Genomic DNA, 20,887 nt, shown 5'->3' with positions numbered 1-20,887 from the left:
GGTTTACGACACCAACTGTCTGCCATCTATAATCCAGTGTTGAGATCCCTTCCCAGACGCCTTAACGCCCACTCACATCCTGAGTCATGTGACCTCTGGAAATCACATAATAGGCTGGGGCTAGGTTTCACAATGAGCTCACCCAAAACCTTGGCTGATTGTGACCTACACCCGTTTTCACACCTTGGCTCGTGTGATTAGGTAGAGGATCATTAGGGGGTCTATGTCTCTCTGTGGGGGGACACTTCCACAGGGTTTAAATCTGGGACTCTCCACCATTTGACCTAAGAACCAAAGAAGGTTCTTGGATGAGAGGTGAAACGTCTTCAAGCAACTTAAAGAAGTCCAGATGCTTTTCTTTCCAAGCTCCTTAGACTACTTTGGATCATGGAACATTTCTCTTTCTCCAAACGTGGCGGGTCAAGTTGCTGCCAAACAGCTCGATTTTGGTGCATTAGTGCATGAATTCTAACTGCAGCACTTTCTCCATAGCTCCTGTAAATTATTTAGAAGTCAGCAAACTTGTGCCTTCTTGAGCAGGAGACCCTGCAGGTGTGTTACCAGTTGTGGACCACCTGCCTTCAGATTGTTAACAAGCTCCCATCGTGTAGTTTTAAGCTAATTTACCTCCTTTCTCATGATCATCCTCACCCCATCAAAGAAGATCGATGGTCATTTTGTTTCTTAAAGTTTTTGAATAATCGCAACAGCAGCTCTCACCTTGTTTTTTTTCTTTCAAAAATGACCTGGCTGTGTCTCTAATAAAACACTACTCTGCTTCACTTCAGCAGTATCAGGTAATGTTCATATGTTGATTCATGGTTTTTCTTCAGTTTTTGATTTATTGCAGAATATTTAATTTAATTTAAATTTTAATCATCAAGTAAACATTTGCACTTCTTTGAATCGGTGTCTGGAAATAATTGTCAATAAATGTGTCAGAATGTCAAATTCGTAACTCAGTGTTTCGAGATAGGTGGAACCTGTCCTATTTAAAACTGGTGTTTAAGCCGTGCTGTTCTCTTTGCTTTCTGTGCAGTCATTGTAAGATGCACGCTAAACCATTTTCTTTTTTTCAAAGTTGTGGATTCCTTCAAGTCTAGAAAGCCAGTTAGATATTCTAACTAGCGTCTACGTTTAACTACATTCAATGGAGTGTAAATTATTTTTCACATGACTTTAAATACTAGGGGATTTTAAGCATCTTCAAACTCACTACTTTGGTTTTCAGACCTGCAAAATCCTTTTGAAACTTCAGCAGCGTTTGCTGTGAGCTTCTGTTACAGTAACAGTGTATAAGCAACAATTGGCTTTTACTATTAACAGATGTGTGCTAGGTGTGTTGCCTGGCATTGTAAATCTCAGTAATATGTTAACTTTTCAGATTTACAGTGTATGTTAGTAAAATGTGTTTAAACGTTAGCCAAAAATAACATCTTACATAACACGATTCTAACTTCAGGCAGCTTCTCAGTCCCCATGGTTACACTATATTTCCATTTCACACTCTTCTCTAATTGGAGAACACAGGCGTTCGGGCACACGCACATTAAGAGACAAATGTTCATGAATTGTTAAAGTTTCCTATTGTAGAACTCGATTGGAAACACTTACGAGCGCTTTGTGAACGATGCCGGTTTGACGTCGTTTCAGGGATTCATAAAACTCTTAGCAGCTTACTTTTGTTCTCTCTTTGAAGTGAGAGGACTTATTTCACAGCAAGAAATAAGAGAGGCAGCCGTTTCTTGTTCCCTCTCAGCTTACCTTCAGATGATATATTAAGGTTTTGAGATCAGGCGCTTTCACGTTAGCACTGCTATTAGTTGTTCTGCAGAAACGGGCAACAGTTCACTTCCCATGAATAACGCTTGCTGCTGTTCAAAGCGGCATCGTTTTGACTTGTATTTGAGTGATTACAGATACGATGGGGGGAGTGGGAGGGAGGACCTGGCAGCAGGTAATCTTTGAGAGACGTAAAGACAAAGCTCTTCTTTTTCCACATGAGCTGCTGACACAGTGGGCACAAACAGGTGGCTGCCATCCTGCTGTGCTCATGATGATGGAGCGGTGCTGCTGCTCCACGTGAACACATTAAATTTTAAAGCGTGCAGAAGTTTGGGAATGAACTTGTGACACGTGTGTGTTGTGAGTGTTGGTTGAATATGGAGATGAGACATGAAATTATATTATTCAGCTCTCAACTCGTGCTTTCCTCCTCTCTCCCTGTCTGCCAGGTGACCTATGGCTCTTTCGACTACACCTCCCTCCTGTACCTGTCTGACTACGGCTCTGACTTCACTGGAGGTAGATTTGTCTTCATGGACCAGAATGGCAACCGGACTGTGGAACCACGGACAGGTATTAGAAGCTGAATCTACCTAACTCTTTTTTAGCTTTAAGCCTTTTTTTAATGCTTGACCTGCTTAAAGACAGGATGGTGTAAACGCAGGCCGTCAACGTTAACACCTGATAGCTGATTCGTTCTCATAAGCCTAAAAGTTAAAGTAAATGATGTGAGACAGATAAATGATTTCATTATAACAGCAGAGGTTAAAATTATAATTGCTGAGCTGCATTAGGGAGCCTGGAGGTGGTTTTAGCACACTAATGTGTGCAGCAAAGTGGGCGTAATCCTCTGTAAGTGGGTAATCAGCAGCACAGACTGTAGCACAGTGCGCATGCAGGGGATTTGTTTTTTTATTGAGCTTTTAGGACCTAAAAAGTTAGAAGTAACTACATGTGGTCTTTTTTTAGTAAGTAACGTGATCTGTCTGTGTCAACACTTCACATTAAGGAAAAAAAATGGGCAACACTATAAGCAAATGAACACCTTGAAGACTGAAGCAGAAAAGCCTAGAGGGGCATCTGCTTTTCAGACATTTTAAAGCGGAGGAGGAGTCCTCAGGGGGAGCATGCAGGAAATCTGGAAAGTTTCCAAGCTGGTCACTTTAAAGGAATGTGACACAGCATGTACACCGGTTTTATTTATATACTGAATTGGATGATATTGAAAGTGAGCAATAAATTGTTCTTCCTGTTTAACATATGGCACGCCATGCTTTATAAAGAGTGATTGGATTCTTTTTCTAGTTATAGATCTAACATGGCTTTTTAAAAAAATCACATTTATTTAATTATTTCTGTCGTCCATTAAGTCTAAATGTAATGTCTGCGCTTTCTGGGGTGAAATACTGGTTACCTCACATTTTACTCTGTCAATACTTAATAGAGGCTCTCCAATATACAGACACACTTAAGATACTTGCTTTTAAGTAGAGAGTAAAGATGTAAGACAGAAGTAATTATCAAATATCAATAAGGTATTATTATTAAATAGATAATAACTGAGTCGTTGGTAATGTGCACCTTTTTTTACTTTTCCTTATTTTTGTCATATTAAAATTGTGGATGCTTCCAGGCAGACTGAACAACATCCACCTGCCACACTGACAGCTTTAAGATGTAGCACAGTTTACAGGGGGCACATATATTAAAACAAATAGCAAATATCTCCTGTCTTCTGTAATATATGCACTGTTGCACAGCCAGCAGACATGGAGCGCTGTTAAATGATCCTTTTTTGGTTTCTTTATCAGAAAGAGTTTGGCTTAAAGGGAGAGGAGCTGAAACGGCTCATTTCAGGGGATGGATCAACTGAGGGGCCATCTATCATAAATAAAATGATTATGATTAAGTTATGTGGAGTCCAGGGATAAAAATATGAAGCTTTAGGAAGAATAATAGGACCACTTCAATCATTTATTATCCACAAATCTGTCCACATGATTCGTAACGAAGCGTAACTAAGCGTAACTAAGCGCTCCATCAGGACTAAAACGTGTGTAAATAAGAAAAACTGTTGACTGAACAGATGACAGCAGCAGTTTGTTTTCTTAAACTGAACTAAGAAGAGGAAAAAATATGAGAACACTTTGCTGACGTTTGTTTTTTGGAAACTGGTTTTTGGTAATAAAAGGCAGCAAGTCAAAATATTAGGGATATCCACTCTCACTGGGGAGCTCTTATGGTGACTTCATGTTTTAAACTTTGTAGGTTGAGCATTCATCACTGTAACAGTAGATATATCACAGAAAATAAAGAAAACTATACAGGGAGTGCAGAATTATTAGGCAAGTTGTATTTTTGAGGAATAATTTTATTATTGAACAACAACCATGTTCTCAATGAACCCAAAAAACTCATTAATATCAAAGCTGAATGTTTTTGGAAGTAGTTTTTAGTTTGTTTTTAGTTTTAGCTATTTTAGGGGGATATCTGTGTGTGCAGGTGACTATTACTGTGCAGAATTATTAGGCAACTTAACAAAAAACAAATATATACCCATTTCAATTATTTATTTTTACCAGTGACACCAATATAACATCTCCACATTCACAAATATACATTTCTGACATTCAAAAACAAAACAAAAACAAATCAGCGACCAATATAGCCACCTTTCTTTGCAAGGACACTCAAAAGCCTGCCATCCATGGATTCTGTCAGTGTTTTGATCTGTTCACCATCAACATTGCGTGCAGCAGCAACCACAGCCTCCCAGACACTGTTCAGAGAGGTGTACTGTTTTCCCTCCTTGTAAATCTCACATTTGATGATGGACCACAGGTTCTCAATGGGGTTCAGATCAGGTGAACAAGGAGGCCATGTCATTAGTTTTTCTTCTTTTATACCCTTTCTTGCCAGCCACGCTGTGGAGTACTTGGACGCGTGTGATGGAGCATTGTCCTGCATGAAAATCATGTTTTTCTTGAAGGATGCAGACTTCTTCCTGTACCACTGCTTGAAGAAGGTGTCTTCCAGAAACTGGCAGTAGGACTGGGAGTTGAGCTTGACTCCATCCTCAACCCGAAAAGGCCCCACAAGCTCATCTTTGATGATACCAGCCCAAACCAGTACTCCACCTCCACCTTGCTGGCGTCTGAGTCGGACTGGAGCTCTCTGCCCTTTACCAATCCAGCCACGGGCCCATCCATCTGGCCCATCAAGACTCACTCTCATTTCATCAGTCCATAAAACCTTAGAAAAACCAGTCTTGAGATATTTCTTGGCCCAGTCTTGACGTTTCAGCTTGTGTGTCTTGTTCAGTGGTGGTCGTCTTTCAGCCTTTCTTACCTTGGCCATGTCTCTGAGTATTGCACACCTTGTGCTTTTGGGCACTCCAGTGATGTTGCAGCTCTGAAATATGGCCAAACTGGTGGCAAGTGGCATCTTGGCAGCTGCACGCTTGACTTTTCTCAGTTCATGGGCAGTTATTTTGCGCCTTGGTTTTTCCACACGCTTCTTGCGACCCTGTTGACTATTTTGAATGAAACGCTTGATTGTTCGATGATCACGCTTCAGAAACTTTGCAATTTTGAGACTGCTGCATCCCTCTGCAAGATATCTCACAATTTTTGACTTTTCTGAGCCTGTCAAGTCCTTCTTTTGACCCATTTTGCCAAAGGAAAGGACGTTGCCTAATAATTATGCACACCTGATATAGGGTGTTGATGTCATTAGACCACACCCCTTCTCATTACAGAGATGCACATCACCTAATATGCTTAATTGGTAGTAGGCTTTCGAGCCTATACAGCTTGGAGTAAGACAACATGCATGAAGAGGATGATGTGGACAAAATACTCATTTGCCTAATAATTCTGCACTCCCTGTAATAGCTCCCCTTCAGTGTAAAAAGGTCGTCACTGAAGAAAATTTGAAAGATAAACTCAAAAGCTTTGTGTGTCGTATAGTCTGCTGATCGTGGAGGCCTCACTGTGGGGGAAGAGAAGAGGTGACGCTCCAAAGTGTCATGGTTTGTAATATTTGTGTGACCTAGTTTTTGTGCAAAAAACTTGGGGCAGCTTCCTTCTCGGCTCATATTCCCCCACGTACGCGTTACTCCTGAACGATTCTGTATGGGAAACATCGCCTGAGGCGTTTTCCTTCTGACAGCAAACCATCCCAGACTGCCTCCGCTCACCTTGTCCCTTCTTGAACTTCTTTCTTCACCGCTTTTCGCTCTCTCCCTTTATCTCCCCCACTGTCCATCATCTCGTGCCATTTACATCAAGTCTTTTGCCACTTTTAATCAAAAGCAATTCAGAAAAATGATATTTTACTACTTCTCTTACCTTAAATGCTTTTTTTTGTGTGCCTTTTTTCACCTCCATTTAATCTCTGCTACCACTCTCGCTCATGTGTCATACTCGGTGAGCTGCAGTGAAGGATCCTGGGCTGCTGACACTGTCTTGAACATCGACTGAAGGACGTATGATAATAAAGAGTGACTGCAGCGTGTCTTCCTCCTAGTCTCCTGTGACGGGTTTTGGTGAATAGCTCAGCCGTCTTGTATCGGCGAGGTGAGAATAACCTCCAGACAGCAAAGAGGGCGACATGAGCAGGATTTTTAAACCCAGTGAACATTGCAGGAGGAAGAGGAAGGTGGGGAAGAGGGTCATGGAAAAGTGAACTAGGAAAAGTACAGTCTGTCCCTTGGATAGATTTTTAAATGCTTGGCAATCTGTAAAGCTGGTAAATCCTAACCTGCTATGTGTGTGCGTCGAGTAGTAGACATGATACAGGCTCATTCATAATGCATCAACATCCCATCATTTTATTTTCTCTACTAAAATCCACCATCACCTCATCAAGAAACTGTTTGGGATGGATCCCACTGACATGTTTTGACTTGATAAGAGTCTGATCCTCATATCTGGATGGATGATTAGTTTGCCGAGATAATCATGTCTCTTCGAGGCGACTGCAATGAACAAGGTGTAATTATAACACCAGGAAGACAATCAGGACTTTGCTGTCAGAGAGCGCAACAGTCAAGGATGTAATGACAACGAGCAGTAGGGGGACAGAGGTGGAGGTGTTCAGACTGCAGAGGAAAAAGTGGAGGATTAGATGAGATGATGGATAGATTTGTGGAATGTGAAAAGCGCCACCGATAGGGCAAGAAGGTAGGTCAGACACAGAAAATGGCTGGGAGACAGATAAAGATTAAATACTGTGTGTGATAGCATGAGAGATATGGTGTTTGGCTGGGAATGGCAGATACAAACAGGGTAATAAAAGGACAGAGCGAAAAAGACACGTCTACCAGTTAGAGGAGCCAGCAGCAGTTAACCTGACTGCTTGGATAACCACGGGGGAATTAGATAACCTCAGCTGGGCAGACACCTTAAAACGGCCGGTCTGACCTTGCCCGCTGTGCTTGTACAGACACACACAGTGTATGGAGTGAAAATATGTGCATTAATCTCTCACTCTGAGAAGGTGTGTTGTTTTAAAGACGCTGCTAGTGTGTGTGGGCGAAATCATACGATCGAAACGATGCCTTCAATGTTAGTCAGAAATGACCGTATATGGAAGATCAGCTTGCAGTGTTACAGGAAGTTGTAGGATTCTGCAGGTAGTTTAATTAAAGGCACAGGAAGCACAGAGTGACGCCGACTGGCTACTTAAATGTACCTACTACACAACTGCCATAAAGGGAAAGGACACTAAAACCATTTTTTTTGCCAGGGTTTAAACATATATGCCCATAGCTGGGCACTTGGGGATCAACTTCCTTTTGTATGCAGCCTCAAGTGGCCACTGGAACTTAATTTAAAATCCTTCTCCTAACATTCAAGGTCTTTAATATACAGACCTCATCTTATTTTAATGACCTCACAGTACCGTGTCATCCCAGTAGAGCAGTTCGCTCTCATACTGTTGGCTTACTTGTGGTTCCGAGGATATTTAAAGCCTTCAGCTTTCAGGCCCCTCTTCTGTGCTGCCAGTTTGGATTCGGGAGACAGACACCCTCTGTACGTTTAAGATTAGGCTTCAAACTTTCCTTGTCGATAAAGCTTATAGTTAGGGCGACACTAAATCCTCCCTTTGTTATGCTGCAATAGGCGTAGGCTGCTGGGAGCTTCACTAAGCGTTTCTTCTTCACCCACATTTTACTTTCTCCATCCACTGTGCGTTTACGCACCACTCTGCATTTAATCATTAGTTATTATCAATCTCTGGCTCTATACCAGAGTGTGTCTTTTGTCCAGTCTTCCTCCCCTCACTCCCAGCAGCAGATGACTGCCCTTCCCTGAGCCTGGGTTCATCGGAAGTTTCTTCCTGTTCAAAGGGAGTTTTTCCTTTTCACTGTCGCCAAGTGCTTGTTCATAGCGAGTCTTTGATTGTTGTATTATTGTAAGGTTTTTATCTTACAATATAAAGCGACTGTTGTTGTGAATTGGTGATATGTAACTATTACTGAATTGAACTGAACTGAACTGAAGAAACTGTAGACTTTTAGCATGTCTGCACTCGGTTGATTTTTCATCCCTGGAGGCTGCCACTTGGTTAAAGTGAGAATTGTTTATAGAATTAAGAAGTAAAAGAGTCCTTGAATTTTGTATAAAATTTGGTTCCTCATGTTTCATCACAGACAGAATGATTAACATTAACGTGACAGTGGCTGGATCCCACACTTCTCATTTCTGTAGCTGTTTGTTAGACTCCTGTCTAATGCTCATTTCTTTTCAATGACAAACAGATTTTGTGTTAAGATGCTTTCATCCCTGCCGCACTGCCCTACAGTTTTCTACAGGTGGATGTGAGAAAGCAAGTTAGCTTTTAACCTCCCAGCTCTGGAATCCAAAGTCTGTGTGGATTAAGACTGCAGAGATGTGAGAATAGCACAACTAACTGACCAGAGAATTCACAGTAATTGTTTGTGCATTGTGCGTCACGCGTCCTGCTGCATACCCTCCACTTGTCTAGTCAGAGCTCGCCTGAAGAGGATTTTCTCCTTCTTGTTCTACAAATGACGGGAAACGTCTTTGGATGACATCTGTACTTGATTCTTGTGAAATCATTTATGACTTTAGTATCGAGTGTAAGCCTGTATAAATGTATTGAGAGCTCGACAGAGTTCCGTGCATTTTCTTCCCATTTAGTTTGCGGTGCGTTGAAGCCTATCCTGGCTGTCACTGGATGGGAGCTGAAGTGAAGCCTGGACAGGTTGTCAGTCTATCACACAGCTAACACACCCCGACAGACAGCCAGTGGTGAGACGCCCAAATGCTACTGAAAATGTCCAGAATAATTTCACACTGAATAAAACAAGAACATTTTGCAGCTCTGTTCTTGTCTGAAGCTCACGGTGCTAACACTCTCAGAGTCATAATGCTAATAAGATGATGTTTAGCAGATATACATTTTCCAGCACTCGCCATCTTAAGCTGTATCCAGTTATCGTTAAAAGAAAAGAGTGAAACGGATCCACTTAAGCTGCTCTTTAGACTGACGCATGGTGACAAATGGAAAGCGACCACACTCCTTTCAGCCTTCTCAAGGGTTTTAAATTGAAGTCAGTCACAATGCAATCCAGGTAATTGCATCTGGGAGCACATTTTTCTGTCCTGTCTGCTCAAGCTTAGCGTGATCTATCTTTATCTTACTTTTATCCCTTTCATCTCTGGTTACACCAAACACCCTCTTTAATTCTTCCCCAGCTGATTAATTATAAGGCTGTGGGAGTAATAAATTGACTGGACATTGTGTCAGTGTGCCGCGCACCTTGTGACTGTGCCGGCAGTGTAAAGAGGCGTTTCGCTCCAGCAGTCGATTTTGTTATCGGCACTGGATGAGTCATGCGTCGTTTAGCATCTTGTTAGAATTGTGCACTCATCCCGGTTGGGTCTGTGAAGTTCAAGAGCTCATTAAGTGCTAATCAGCAGCATGTGGCTGTTTTTTATTATTAAAAACAAAAACAGTCTGGTGGCGTTGCTTGAAGTATTTCGTGCTGATCACTATTACGCATCGTAGTACCTCTGTGATGGTATTAATTGGATCTTCTTTTTTTTTTTTTTTTTTTTAAAGCCTCTTATTAGCAGGTCCAAGAGAGACGGCAGTGTTTCTGCAGGTTTTTTCTCCTACTGTCTCAAGTGTTATGACATACTTTTTTTTTTTCTGTTCACTTCCCGTTGATGGCGTTTACATTTATCTATCTTTGTACGTGGTCGTTGTTTCTCTGAATGTTTAACCGTGTTTGGTTCTCAAGGCAAATTCGTTCATTTGAATAATACACAACAAAAGAAAAAAATTCATCATGGTGCACATAGTCACTTTATGAGACTCCAAAATGCAGATTCACCGTGATGTTAAAAAATAAACGTGTATTCAGGGAAAATGTTTGACTTTCCACGCCCTTATATGGCATCAAACTTTTGATCCTAATGATTGGATACCCACAGATAATGGAGAATTTCCTAAATACAGTCAAAGTAAGAATCACCTAAAAAATAACATTTTACAAACTATTAGTAGAATTAAATCTTATGTGGAAATTTTAACAGTTTATTACTGTATTTTTAGGGTGGGTTTCAATAATCGATTTATCGATTAAAATCGGTTTTAGTTTGAATAAAGCGATATCGATTCATTAAAATCCTGAATCGATTTTTAAATATAAATGTATTTTGCCAGAAACCCAAAATCTCAGGTTAAACCTCACAAAACTATTTCACCAACCACCAAACAACTAAAACAGCAAACGAGAGCAGGTGAACGGATTCTGCAAAAAGAAATAAACGCAAAGCGCGAACTCGACACATCAGAATCAGTGAGCTGTCGGCTTTTTCACCCGACGGCATGTACACGGACACACCACCGGGGCTGATTCTGAAGCGGCAGATCAGCGCTTTGTGTTTATGTCTTTTTTTGCACTAGATTCTGAAGCTGCAGGTTTAATCACTCTCCAACCAAAATTGACTGAACCAGCAGCAAAAGAAGATCAAATCTAAGCTTCACATTTCACTTCACATACACATCGTCATGAATTCCCTTTTACTTTTGCTGTTTTGCTTCCACCACGATAAGAAGCTCTCACACAGCTCTCACAAGTGTCAGTACTGATAAATGATCAGAATTATAATATTTTTGACAAAATTTCCCCGATTCGAATCGAATCGAATTTAAATCGTGGATCGAATCAAATCAATTCTAGAAATCAGGGACGATACCCAGCCCCGTGTCTTTTAGAAGTAATGTGTACATTTTTTGCACAAGTTGTAGCGCTTATACTGCCTGTTTAAAATCAACCAAACGCACTTCAGTGGGATTCAGATGTTTAAGATATAATAAGGATCTGATTATTTCAAGTGTTCTGATACATAAAAGCTTGGAATTTAAAGGTCTGCCTTTTTTTTTAATTTAACTAACCAATGGTAGATGCCAAACCTTGAACTTACCACTACTACATTATGTCGGCTATCTGCCAAACACAGAGCCCACGCACTGCTTCATCTACATATTGAAAATAACTCACTTTAGCTTTACTACTTAAGTCTTTTTCTTTCTTGTCCTAAAAAGATGAGCATGTCTTGTTTCACACATTCCTGCTTCAAAAAGCACACGTCACCAGGGAAAAGTGCGCTAACATTAGTTTGAAGGCTAGATGCCTAGTTTGCTGCTTGGTTGCAGCGCATTAAACTCCATGTAAACAAAGCTGCAGCTCTCACTGAGGTCTAGTTGGAGGCGTGTGGTCCTTACTTTCTCACTCCATCCATCAAAAATTAATCCCAGTTTCTCTCGCTCTGCTACCGGACCGCAGCCTGCTGTCAGTCAAACACTGACATGATGCTCAGTTGTTGACGTACAAGAGAAGCAAACTAGTTCCCAAACCACTTTTCTTCCTTTCTGTGAAAAAAGAAAATTCCATGAAATAATAAAAAAAACTATTTTTTTCACTTGACTTTAAAATTATATACATTGGATTTTTCTATTATATAAAATTAAAGAATTAAAAAAAATCATACAGTGTACTACAAAATATCAATGCTATACATTATTAAGTACATATTATATTCAGCAATGGGGGTGTCTGGCCCATTGCTACGGGCCATTCAGTCCTTATACGGTTGCAAGAGCTTGGTCCGCACAGCCGGCAATAAGTCGGACTCGTTCCTGGTGGGTGATGGGCTCCGCCGGGGCTGCCCTTTGTCACCGATTCTGTTCATAATTTTTATGGACAGAATTTCTAGGCGTAGCCAAGTGGCGGAAGGCTTTCACTTCGGTGATCTCAGGAAACTCATCTCTGCTTTTTGCAGATGATGTGGTTCTGTTGGCTTCATCAGGTGATGGCCTCCAGCTCGCCTTGGAACGGTTCGCAGCCGAGTGTGAAGCGGTGGGAATGAGAATCAGCACCTCCATATCTGAGGCCATGGTCCTCAGCTGGAAAAGGGTGGAGTTCCCACTCCGGGTCAGGGACAAGACCCTGCCCCAAGTGGAGGAGTTTAAGTATCTCGGGGTCTTGTTTACTGTTAGACCTGTACTCTTGCTCATCCCGTTGGTGATTATGGGCAAATATTCATGGGTTAATGGCATGACACATGAGTAGCATGAGGCAAAACTTCCCCTATACATTTAGTGAAGACAATGTTAAGTGCGGCACTTAACAGCACTGCTAAACAGAGGTTAGCTTGGGAGGATACATTTCCTCCATAGAAGTGATTGTTGACCCAGGTGCTTCAAGAATAAGCTCAGGACGTGGAATTGTTTCTCTAAAGTTTTCTGTTTCATGGGAAAATTTCTATTGTGGAAACCCAAATCCTTAAATGACAGAAATGTACTGATGCTTTACTCCTTTTCATGACACCGCAAAGTGCTAAAATACTATTGGGAAAGACTGCAGGTAAAGCAATAATTACAACATATAGTTTTTCTGTTTTTAAGAAGTAGCAGTTTTGCCTTTTTTCTGCTAATAAGCATGTTGCATTTATTATGAAGACCTTTCTAGTTGTGCTTTTAATGAAGAAAGTACTATTTAGACTCTAGCAGACAAGATGATGTGGCTGATATTGTAAGGTAGTTATTAGGTAATGGAAGTGGATGTTTGATGTTACATTTAAAAAAATGCATTACTCGTTGGTCATCAGTATTTTATAGGCTAGAGCAGGAGTGGGCAACCCCAGGCCTTAAGGGCCGGTGTCTCTGCAGGTTTTAGATGTGTCCTTGATCCAACACAGCTGATTTAAATGGCTAAATTACCTCCTCAACATGTCTTGAAGTTCTCCAGAGGCCTGGTAATGAACTTATCATTTGATTCATGTGTGTTGACCAAGAGTAATATCTAAAACCTGCAGGACACCGGCCCTTGAGGCCTGGAGTTGCCCACTCCTGCCCTAGAGTAAATACAAAATTTAGTTTTTAAATGATAATTTTAGTGTCGAAAAAAGCATGAAGTGAAGTAGGCTAAAAGAAAAAGAAAACAAAAAGAAACAAAGTCAGTAATATCTATCACTGTGGAAAGAGTTACAAAACCATTTCTAAGGCTTTGGGACTCCACTGAACCACAAAGAGCCATTATCCACACAACGACATCTGAAGAACTCCACGGCTAACTTGTCAAAGTTCGTGATTCAACAGTAAGAAAGAGGCTGGGCGAAAATGGCCTCCATGTGAGAGATCCAAGGAGAAACCCACTGTTGACCAAACGGAAAACAGTCTCACATTTGCCACAAAACATCATTGGAAGGTTTGAGTCCCGTTCCATCTGGTGTAAAACTAACTAAAAGGATCATACCAACAGTCAAACATGGTGGTGGAAGTTATGTGGCTGCTTTGCTTCTTCAGGACCTGGATGACTTGCTGTAATTGACTGAACCTGACTTCTACCAGAAAACCCTGAAAGATAATGTCCAGCTATCAGCTTGTACCCTTCAACTGAAGCAAAATTGGGTTGTGCAGCGGGACAATGATCTGAGACACAGCAGCAAGGCCATCTCTGAATGGCTCTAAATGACAAACTGTTGGTTTTGAAGTGGCCCAGTCACAGTCCGGTCTCCAATCTGATTGAGATTCTTTGACATGACCTTCAACAAGCCGTACATGCTCAAACAACCACCTCCAGGGTGGCTGAATTCAAACAAAGAAGAGTGGGCTTGAGTTTTTCACCTCTTCCACAGTGAGGTGAAAAACTCATTGCCAGTTATCTTAAGTGCTCAATTTCAGTTCATGCTGCCAAGGATGGCGCTACCAGTTATTAGGGGTAGGGGGCAATTATTTTTTTCTCAAAATGCTTTTTCCCCTAATTATCAAATTTCAAAACTGCATTTTGGATTACTATTATTATCTATTATTATTATCCTTCTCCTTTTTCCCTTATTCTCAGAGTTTGCAGCATAAATTCTGTTGTTATACAGCGAGCACCTCTGATGTCGTCAGCTAATGCTATCCAGGGAGATTCAAACTCTCTTACACAGACACACAAAGACACACAAATGTATAAAGCGCCTGTAAGGGAAATTATAGCAGCAGAATGGGGGCTCAGTGATTCCAGCTGTTTATTCATGGCATAAGATAATGAGATATTCTCTTCAAAAGGTTTGAGACACTGTAAGTTTATTAGCAAACCAAGAGTCTGAAAGAATTCTGAATAAAAATCTACAACTGTGGGCTTGCTGCTTAAACTTTCCAAACTGAATGGAAATGTCTAACACAGAGCACAGGTAAAACAACACTGGCTAGTAACTGGTAGTAGTTCATGAGATGACCTGGTGACGCAGAGCTTCTGATAAGTGAAGAAAATTTATCCTGAGGAAACCTCACCAGACTCAGACTGTTTGTTTATTTAATGAAAAAAAACCTTTTCAGTCAAAGGAAATGCATTTCAGTCCAAAAAATGAAACCCTAGAATAAGTAAATTGCTTCCAACTGCTTGTCTTTGTGTTCGCTTCCCTTATCAATGGTTTTTGACTCCACCATCATTGCAAATACTTTTAAAAAAATAAATAAATAAATAATAGCTTCACCTTATTTACTTTCTTTTTGCAAATGAAAGGAAAATATTACAACCAGACAGAGGGAGGACATGGTTTACCTTGCTTTGCATAATAACTACAAAACAGCAAGTTTAGCTCGAAATAAACATCCAGCTTTTGTGATTGTAGTGAGAGTTTTAGGGGGAGTGTTTGAACTGTTTTAAGGCTTATAAGCTATATTAGGCTAAACCTGGAAACATGGTTAATAAGCAAGGTATAATCTGTCGAAAGGTTAAAATAATAACAATAATTTTTAAAAAGTGCATACCAACACTTTCAAATTGGATGTTATAGCAGTTTCTCTATGAACAGCATAGCTGTTTAGTAAGCTATCATCAAGTCAATTAAACTTCTGCTTCTATGGTGTTGGTATGGTGTTAGAGTTGGAGTTGTCTCGAGACCCTTACCATTTTACCAGCGAGTTGATATTATTGGCTGATATTAACATTTTGCCGAAATATCAATATTGGAATTTAGGCAAGGCAAGGCAAGGCAAGTTTATTTGTATAGCACAATTCAACAACAAGGTGATTCAAAGTGCTTTACAGAGACATTAGAAACAAGAACAAATAAAAAGCATGATTTAAAATTGATTAAAACAAGCAAATAAACTAACTAACTAATTAACAAACAAACAAACAAACAACAGTATATAAAATCAAAACAGATAAAATCAGAACAGTAGATAAAATCAGTAGTTAAATGTAAGTTTTGAAATTTAAGCTTAAAGTGTGGATTTGGTGCTTTATTCAAATGCAGCTGAGAACAGGTGAGTCTTCAACCTGGATTTAAATAAACTGAGTGTTTCAGCTGATCTGAGGCTTTCTGGGAGTTTGTTCCAGATATAAGGAGCATAAAAGCTGAATGCAGCTTCTCCGTGTCTGGTTCTGACTCTGGGAACTGATAAAAGACCGGATCCAGATGACCTGAGGGATCTGGATGGTTCATACTGGGTCAGGAGGTCATTGATGTATTTTGGTCCTAAACCATTCAGAGCTTTATAGGCCAGCATCAGAACTTTAAAGTCTATCCTCTGACGGACAGGCAGCCAGTGTAAAGACCTCAGAGCTGGACTGATGTGGTCCACTTTTTTGGTCTTAGTGAGGACTCGAGCAGCAGAGTTCTGAATGAGCTGTAGTTGTCTGACTGATTTTTTAGGTAGACCTGTAAAGATGCTGTTACAGTAATCAAGCCTACTAAAGATGAATGCATGGACTAGTTTTTCCAGGTCCTGTTGAGACATCAGATCTTTTATCCTTGATATATTCTTGAGGTGATAGTAAGCTGACTTTGTTATTGTCTTAATGTGTTTTTCTAAGTTTAGGTCTGCATCCATCACTACACCCAAATTTCTCGCCTGGTTTGTGGTTTTTAGATGTATAGATTGAAGTTCTCTGGTGACCTGTAATCGTTTTTCTTTGGCGCCAAAGACTATTACCTCAGTTTTGTTTTTGTTTAGCTGGAGAAAATTGTGGCACAACCAGTCATTGATTTCCTCAATGCATTTACCAAGAGCCTGTACAGGGCCTCGGTCTCCTGGTGACATTGTGATATATATTTGTGTGTCATCTGCATAGCTGTGATAGTTTATTTTGTTGTTGTTTATAATCTGTGCCAGTGGGAGCATGTAGATGTTAAACAGAAGGGGTCCCAAGATGGAACCTTGGGGAACTCCACATGTGATACTTGTCTGCTCAGATGTGAAGTTACCTATTGATACAAAGTATTTCCTGTTTTCTACATATGTTTTGAACCAGTTTAGTTATTAAAACGATCAGCGTTTATTTCAGAATGCCAGATTTTAAAATCACCAAATATCAGTGTTAAAAATCTCTGGTCGGGCTCTGCCAGGGACGACTGTGTTCTCAGTGAACAGGTTAAACCAATCGTTTGCAAACTACTTCCACTATGTCCCACTTTAGAAGTCAATAATAGTTCACACGCCTCATATTTTAAACATTTTTTATAAATCAACAATATAAAAGAAAATTTCAGTATGCACGAAAGTATCAGCAATTTAATTTTTTATCATATTCATTCAATACAGACTCGGGGTTTTTAGCCTGGTCACCCAAGCCCAAACTGACGTTTTTCTGTCCCACCCCCACAGTTTGAGAACAACTTTGTTAAACTAATGAGTGTTTAACCAGAATAACTGCATATGCTGCCTCTGGTGTGTATACCAAGCTTCGCTAGCTGCGTCCTCGCTCTGTTTTCAACCTTTCTTGACGTCTTGACGACTTGATACTCCCTTTAGGCATTTATTTTGGGTTAAGACCAGATACATATCTGAAGGAAGGTTACGGAGGCCATAACTTTATATAAATGATCAGTAATTCATAAAAACTGAATGTTTGCAGCCAGTTAAATCTCATAAGAATCATTTAAAAAGTTTGCTGACTTTTCACCAGAAAGAGGTTTTAAAAATCTTTTTTCCCCACAGATTTATTTCTAGTACACATGCCCCAAGTTTCATCTACACCTCTACCCAGATTTCTGATACAATCACTTCTCTTACCCTGCATTGCTCTGTAATGAATGTTAATATGCTAATCATGTGAATGATCAGCCATTAGAAACAAGCAGACGTACCATCATCATCTTTACTATGACGGTTTAAACCAGTCAACTCATTTATATGTTTCCTAGGTTGACTGTTGAGATGAGATGTGATCATAATTAAAAAATGTAACATTTTTTGTTATATATTAGTTTGACTTTAAAGTCATCTTCTCATACACCTTTGAACAGCTGCCAGTGCTGCTGATTTAAATCCCTGGAAACGACATTGTGCGTTCTGTGATTTCACCATGATCCAAGTTCAGCGACTCAAGTGTGCACAGAGAGCAAACCTCAGCTTGTGTCAAACTGAAAACACTTTCTTGAAGAGGATCATTGTTGTATTGAATTATGATACAGGGACTACATGTTCTTTTCCCCTCTCGTTCTCTTGTTGAAATGTCCAGTTTCCAGCACAGCACATCACCTAAGTTTTATAAACAGGAGCATACCTGCTGGGGGGTTTTGGGGGTGGGCGGGGCTTGAGCTGTCAGCGCAGAGTTCTCCTTTATAGCTATGAAGTATCTGTGAGAGAATATTGAGCTGGAATGACCTGCACTGCCGTGTGTGTCTGTGAGCCCCCACGGCTCATGAAAAATGCTACAGGTTTGTGGCCACGACAGCATAATCGTTTCTCACCACCTGCCTCACTGCCAGATTTATCTTCCTGCAACTTCCCCCACTTTCATACAATTTAATTCAGGGGTGTCAAACTCAAATACACAGTGGGCCAAAATTCAAAACTGGAACAATGTCGCGGGCTAACGTTAATATTTATTGAAATATATTTATTCCTCCAGATATAAGAATTAATCTTTTCTTATGGACTCAAAACACGTTTTGCTGAAAAACTGAATATGGAACAAGCAAAGCTTAATACTAAACAATATATATATTAGCTGTATAATACCAGTAGGCCAGCTCTAATAGTAATTTGGTATGGCTTCGCGGGCCAAATGTAATTAGGCTGCGGGCCAGAGTTTGACACCTATGATTTAATTCAAGTTGATCGTCATTTTGACACAGCGGAGGATCCAGCGTGCGCACAGAGGCACTTAAATTAGTCCAGAGATATACGAGAAGATGCCCTTGAAGGACAGATCGTCTACATTTAAATCTAATGCTGTTTTTGATTTGTAGAAGTGTAATCCCAGAACTTTGTGATCGCATCTCGTAAAAGAGGTATGGTTGGCAGCTTCTATAGTTGGGTTTACAGCATTCTCCAATAGATTTCGCTTCAAGATTTCTATTCGTCAAGTGCCGTATCTCTGCCTTGCCAATACCTCTGATGTAACAACCGACCATGAGATTAATAGAGGTTTTCTCTGACTTTAAAAGCCTTGTTCAACACATGGTAACACCAGCTGTGTGTGTGTTGGATCTGAATCGGTAAATATTGAACAGCTTTTACATTTCCTCTCTCCTAAAGAGTTCCTCTTGTTCCTTTTGTCCCCACCCTTAGGGAGAGTTTCTTTCTTCTCTTCTGGCTCAGAGAACCTCCACCGCGTGGAGAAGGTAATGTGGGGGACACGCTACGCCATCACTGTGTCCTTCACCTGCGACCCTGCACACGCCATCTCTGACCCTGCCCTGCCATGAGGCAACCACGGATGATGGATGACGGCACTGCCCACTGGTTCCGATAGGCCCTGCAACAAAGAGGCAGAATAGGCAGGAATTAAGAACAAGGGGAAGGAAAAAGAGCTTTTACATGGATTTTTACATTGGTATTCTGTAGCTGCTCGGTCAATATCTTCAATTTTCTCCGTTTATTTTTCAAGTATTGACTTGCTGATGGTGCAGCAGGGGGAAAAAAGAGCCACATGTGGTCTCCCTCTGTGCTTTCCTGTTTGTTACGCACCCTTGTGTTTTTATCCTGTTTTCTACAGAAATGTCTTTTTTTCCTGCACCATCTTAATCGCTGGTTTTAAGGGTTTTTCAGTTCCCCTGCAGGCTTTCTGCCAAAGCAGGATTGTTTTCTGCCTTTCTGTTTATTATTTTAAGAGAGCTGCTGATTCCCTGAAGAAGAGATCTGAAACTTATGAACTGCCAACTGAATAATCAACGTTTCATCACCAAGTACCACTCATACCCCGTCCTATGACCCGTTGAGGTATTTTCTTCTAAGAAGAACCGTCTCTCTGTCCTGTTCGTTTGCTTTTTCCTACCTTATGCTTCTGTGCAGTCTTGAGGATGTTTTGAAATAAAATGACATCAAAAGTTTGCCTGGTTTTGTTAGTCATGCTTCTCTGTACTTTTCTATTTTAAAACCAGCAGCCTGGAATATTAAACCTTTATGTATTACTACTTTTTAAATTCAATTAACCAGTGTTATACCCGTCTCTGCTCCTGCTGATTGCTACTAGAGTCTTATCCGCCCTTCCTTTGTGAGCCAGCCACTTGAGGAATCTCTTGATTGATCTGAGACTATCATGTGGTTGGGAATTCATCATCCTCGCCTTTCTTATTTTTCACACAGCTGCACCGAACCATCCACCGTTTCCATTCTCATTTTTTCTTTATCGATTCTGGAGTTTTTTGATTTTAGGATCCATAATTTTGTGTTTATTTTATATGTCAACACCCATTTCAGTTTTTATGCTCTGATGTGATTTTAAATGTTAATGCGTTCATGTGTTTGGGGCTTTTTCTTTTTTTTTTCTTTTAAAGGTAGAATCAGAAACAAAATGTCAGCCAGCCATCAAAGAAAGAAAGAAAGAGAAAGTCAAAATATTATTACGTGGTGTCATTTTCCATTAAAAAAAAAAAAAAGCAAAACAAAAAAACGGCTCTTCATGTCATTTAAAATAACAGCAGGTTTTTTTACACTTAATAAATGCAAACAGCTGTTTACTTCTGTTAATGTCAACACACTAGGACAATCTTTTAGCGTATATTTAAAATCAGCTGTGCAATTCTGCATTTTTTGGCATTTGAAAGTAAACGTTTTATAAATCGCCTACACTAAAAGCATTCATTTTTAGGCACTAGGTTCACTTGTATATAGTTGACTCATTAACATAAATATGCTAGTAAACTTCTCTTTGTGTGCAACAGTCTGATGCATGTCCAATATTCGCTTTCTTTTTTAGCTCTTTTTGTTTCTGTTCCAGCTCCTACTGAAAATATCAGGCTGTGTAGATAAATTCTGAAAAACCCCAAACTAATTTTGTTTGGGTGTTGTTGGTTGTGTACGTTGCACATTGGACTATCACAGATTTTTAGTTTTAAATTAAAAATACCTGCACGATAAAGCAGAATAAATGAATAGATGAATGGTAAATGAAGAATGCTCGTAAAGGTCATGAAAAACTGAAGTGAGGTGATGCTTCCCTGTTAGTTTGTTGCTAACAATTGCAACTTTTGTGCTACAGAAAGACGTGCCAGTTGCACACTGGTTCTCAAAAATGTAAGTATACATTTATAATGTATCATTAGTGAGCACACATATTCAAAAGCTGTGACTGAAACATTTTTTCTCACACTTTTCTCACCTTGCTGCACAGCTGTTA

General features: G+C 40.1%; 1 protein-coding gene across 1 annotated transcript in view; it reads left to right on the top strand.

Annotated features, from left to right (window-relative positions):
• The window catches only part of ogfod3 (2-oxoglutarate and iron dependent oxygenase domain containing 3), a 33,073-nt gene extending 13,494 nt beyond the window's left edge, over window positions 1-19,579 (top strand). Inside the window, exons 8-9 of the mRNA XM_085360421.1 lie at window positions 2,235-2,358; window positions 18,838-19,579. Coding sequence (XP_085216547.1) covers window positions 2,235-2,358; window positions 18,838-18,974 — 261 coding nt within the window. The 3' untranslated portion in view covers window positions 18,975-19,579. The remainder of the gene's footprint in view (window positions 1-2,234; window positions 2,359-18,837) is intronic.
• Window positions 19,580-20,887: the final 1,308 nt, after the last annotated feature.

Source organism: Diplotaxodon limnothrissa, linkage group LG8 (assembly GCF_057381915.1).
Source record: "Diplotaxodon limnothrissa isolate DT_005_m linkage group LG8, D_limnothrissa_male_GT1.1, whole genome shotgun sequence".
Lineage (NCBI taxonomy): Eukaryota > Metazoa > Chordata > Actinopteri > Cichliformes > Cichlidae > Diplotaxodon > Diplotaxodon limnothrissa.
This window is presented reverse-complemented; position numbering and strand designations above follow the sequence as displayed.